At 43.4% G+C, this 4,551-nt stretch overlaps 1 protein-coding gene across 1 annotated transcript; it reads left to right on the forward strand.

Annotated features, from left to right (window-relative positions):
• Window positions 1-1,160: 1,160 nt before the first annotated feature.
• On the forward strand, window positions 1,161-4,314 carry HDDC3 (HD domain containing 3). Its single transcript, XM_075575465.1, has 4 exons — window positions 1,161-1,354; window positions 1,969-2,024; window positions 3,007-3,247; window positions 3,826-4,314. The coding sequence occupies exons 1-4, from the start codon at window positions 1,243-1,245 to the stop codon at window positions 3,954-3,956; spliced, it is 540 nt and encodes a 179-aa protein (XP_075431580.1). The 5' UTR covers window positions 1,161-1,242; the 3' UTR covers window positions 3,957-4,314.
• Window positions 4,315-4,551: the final 237 nt, after the last annotated feature.

The following is a 4,551-nucleotide window of genomic DNA, read 5'->3' on the forward strand; positions in this document are numbered from 1 at the left end:
CCCAAGACCTGCGCTTCTGCAAGCGCGCGGAAGCGCAGGTGAGCCCCTACTAAAGCCGCTCTAATTGCGGCTGTAGGGGCTCAGTGCTGAGCGGGAGCGCGCGTCAGCACGCTTCCGCAAGCAAGCAGGCAACATGGACGAGGCCTTACACTTACCCTTATATGTCAGCGTAATGTTTACCCTTATCAGCACTATATGAGTCCTAATAATCTGGGAGATAGGCACTGCTGGCTAAGTAAGGGAGAAGGAGGTTCTGGAGCTGGTTGCTAGGTAAGACACTTTGTAAATGCAAAGTACCGAAGGTGAGCCCTTGACCCAAAGAGCTTATTTAAACACTGAATTAGGAGAGACTATACAGCTTGTATATTTAGTGTGTCAGCAGAGAGAAAACAACACCTTTTCCTTAAAATCAACATCTAGATCAGGGGTTTCCAACCGTTTGGTTAAGGGTCCCAATGTGTAATTCTGTGAAACCCCAACCCTCTCTAATACCGCATCTGAGATCAGATACATTGTAAAGAACCCCAACCCTCTCTAATACCGCATCTGAGATCAGATGCATTGTAAGGAACCCCAACCCTCTCTAATAGTGCGTCTGAGATCAGATACATTGTAAAGAACCCCAACCCTCTCTAATACCGCATCTGAGATCAGATGCATTGTAAGGAACCCCAACCCTCTCTAATACCGCATCTGAGATCAGATGCATTGTAAGGAACCCCAACCCTCTCTAATACCGCATCTGAGATCAGATGCATTGTAAGGAACCCCAACCCTCTCTAATAGCGCGTCTGAGATCACATGCATCATACATTTTCCTCTATTTGGTACCATTTTCAAATTACTTAAAATTACAGGGAACTCTGCCCGAGGAACCCTTGTTGAATTACACTGATTTAGATAGGGTGCTAGACAAAATAAGTAGAAGTCACCATGCATTGAACATAATATTATTTCCGTTATACAATAATTATTTTTTTAAATTAATACAATATCACATTTTGTTACCCTCCTTCATGTACATGTGTGCGCTATATGGCCTGAACAAAGATGGCCACTGAGTGCTTCAAGCTCCACCTACTAGGGGCGGGGCGACCGGCGCTCTGTTCTTGAACTGAAAAATCCATGGTGTAAGGGCAGACCCCGGAAGAGTTGGTTTGCGCATGCGCGGTGGGTTTAAATGTCCCTGCTCTGCATCACTGTGTCACGTGTTTCAGCCTCGGTAAAGATTTGAAGGTGGCAATGAGCTCCGAGGCGGCACTAGTTCTGAAGGCTGCAAACTTTGCTGCTGTGAAGCACAAACGCCAGAGGAGGATGGACGTGGAAAAAACACCTTATATCAACCACCCTATAGGTAACTAACTGGATGATTCGGCTCCCTCCCCACCCCACATCTTCCATTTCTTCTTTTCAGTGTTGGGTAAATCTATGAATTCTCCTAAAACCTCATTGGGGGGGGGGGGAGGGGGGGAATAAAGTATTTGTAGGAGTATTATACTAAATAATGATGAAGGTCATCTTCCTCCAAATATGGCAAGGTTTTTATGTAAAGATGTATTGGTTGAACCATTGTCTCATTTTATTCTTTTTACCAGGATAACTACACTTGATTACCAGAGCAGGCAAACTCCCCAACAACCAGTTTTAAGATTACTGCCCCCCAAATAATGGGAAATGTCTGAAAATCATTACAGGCAGTCCTCGGTTATTCAACGGAATCCGTTCTGGAAGTAGCGTTGGATAGTGAACCCGTTGTAAAGTGAGTCCCCTGTTAATCAGTGGCGGTGAGCGTTGGATAACGCATTCCGGCATCGGAAAACGGCCCGCAGGGTTGCCTTGCAAAGCGTTGGATATGCCATTCGTTGTAAAGTGAAACGTTGGATAACGAGGACTACCTGTAGTCTGTATTTGATTTATTTATGCAATGCACTTTAGAAAAAAATATATTTATAATTATTTCTGTTTTAGGTGTTGCTACAATATTATCTCAGGAGGCTGGGATTACAGAGATTGCAGTGCTGCAGGTAAAGATGTCTGCCAGTCATTGCTCCAAAGAGTAATGTTCTGGTGTAAGAATTTGGTCATCTGGTTATTCCACGGGACTCGCCTCTAATATTTAGCACTGCCATTTATTTTCTTACTTCTTTATAACAAAAATTCTACAAAATCTTCTTTTTTTTTTTTTTTTTTAATTTGTCTGGCTTTGTGCTAGCACAGCAGTGGCCGACTCCAGTCCTCGGGCCATCAACCGGTCAGGTTTTCAGGATGCCACTGATTGAGCCACCTGTGCTGAAGCAGGGATATCCTGAAGACCCCTGGAGTTGGCCACTCCTGTGCTAGTATATGGTTTCTGCCGATCAGTTGGGTAAAGAATACCATTGCATGTCCAAGAGTTCTTGTAATCACCATGTTGTTGACCAACTGCTCACAATGTCATTTAATCAGGACATTTTTCGTTGTATGACTATATTTTTGTATTAGTTTAACGTTTGTTTTCTTGGTCCCTGTTTTTTGTGGATGTTAACTGTACGTTTCTGCACAGTTCAGTGGGTAATGAAGCTACCTACGTAACACAATGCATAGTCCATTACTATAACAGTATAACTGACCTTTTAATTCCACAATTTAGTTTTCACCCTCCACTGCAATCCGTAACCAGTGGTTGAAGTATGAGGGAACAAGGCTATCACTATCTTTTTAATTCACAACCCCAGAGAGCTGTATTTTTTATTGACAGACGGTACCATTTTCTATTGCAAGAAATATGGATTTATTTTAGGGCGTGCTTCTGTCTTTGCGTTTTTAAGCAAACACTGTAAATCTTTTCTAAAATGTGGTCCAACTCGCTTTTCCTCCCAGCGTTCACTAAATGTAGAATTTTTAAAAGCCATTAAAACCACTGTCTGTAGTTTTCATACAAGATGCAGACCCGCACTGCATAAAATGTGCCATTTTCTGGGGATTTTATGTATTTATGTTCAGTTTTTTATTAACTTTGTTTAAAAGGCAGCTCTACTCCACGACACGGTCGAAGATACCAACACCACTTTCTTGGAAATCGAAGAGCAGTTTGGACTGGAGGTTCGGGGAATAGTAGAGGAGGTTACGGACGATAAGAAGTTGCCAAAACTGGAGAGGAAACGGCTTCAGATTGAGCACGCCCGTCACTGCAGCAACGGCGCCAAGCTGGTCAAACTAGCAGACAAATTGTACAACCTGCAAGACCTGAATCGCTGTACTCCAAACGGTGTGTGTGTGTGGTTTTTAAGTATATTGTGTTCGATATTGTCAAACACTGTTTATAAGGGCAATGTGTAGAAGATAGAAAATTGATACCCAATTTGCTGTAATTTTTCTTTTCCTGGAGAGTCCAGCCATGGCAGTGCTCACCTATTCCCTCCCAAAGTTTAGATCCAAGATGATATCAACGTTTCTAGTTATATATTTCAGCTTTTGTACTGCGACTACCTGGTGAGGGGGAGAGGCGCTATTTATAGGTCTTCCCACAGGTATTTTTCTGTCTTATCTGAGCTGAAGTGTGGAACGTCACCCATTGGTGACCAGTGCAATGGGGACAACCAGGAAAAGGGTGTCTACATTGTGTGTATTAAAGAATTCTTAACACCGAAAGATACAATAGCCATAATACTCCAAGTCTTACATGTTGCACATATAACCAACGTAAAAATAGTTATTTACAAAGATACAGTAGATATGTCATGGTAAATAGCAGCTGTACTGAAGGAATGCTTGTATTTCTCGGTTCCCATGCAAAACCTTTTGCTGTTTTTGCTCCTTGTAATGATATTTATCACCCTCTCGTAGGCTGGACAGTGCAGCGGGTCCAAGAATACTTCCAGTGGGCATCAGAAGTGGTGAAGGGTCTGCGAGGGACGAATGCTGTGCTGGAGGGAAAGCTGGATCAGCTTTTTGTAGATCGGGGAGTTGCAGTTTAATTGTCAGAAAATATTAAATATTTGCAAGCTTCTCTAGAAGGTGGGAAGTCACTGATCTGCCATTTAACGGTGTGACGGTTGCATGAATACAAATGTATGCAACTGTTCGGGACACTTAGCAGTGGCCTAAACAGAGATCGAAATTTTATGAGTCATTACTGACACAAGTGAACTCTCTTCCCATGAGCGCCTCATGAGACAGCCCCTGAACCAATCAATGGCCTGGTCACCCACGCCGCCGCATAGCGAAATACAACTTTCGCTAGCGTCGCCGTCACGGGCACTATATGCGCGGCCTTAGACACATTTTTGTATTTACATTGTATACCGTTTAATAAAGGTTTTTTTTTTAATGTGATTTTGATTACATCAGACGGGGGGGGCCCGAGAAATTTCATGGATAAAAAGGGGGGCTCGGCATAAAAAGTTTGCTCACCCCTGCTGTAGAGAGATGCTCTTCCTGAGAAAAGTGCCTGTGTAGTAAAGCTGATGCTGTAGGAGGGGGTGGGGGGTGTATCCTGGGGCTGGAAGCCAGCTGTGTGACCCCGCACTTACAGTACCCACATCCCAAGCAAAACTAATGTCCCCAAGAAAA

The sequence above is a fragment of the Ascaphus truei genome, chromosome 18 (genome assembly GCF_040206685.1).
Source record: "Ascaphus truei isolate aAscTru1 chromosome 18, aAscTru1.hap1, whole genome shotgun sequence".
NCBI classification, from domain to species: Eukaryota; Metazoa; Chordata; class Amphibia; order Anura; family Ascaphidae; genus Ascaphus; species Ascaphus truei.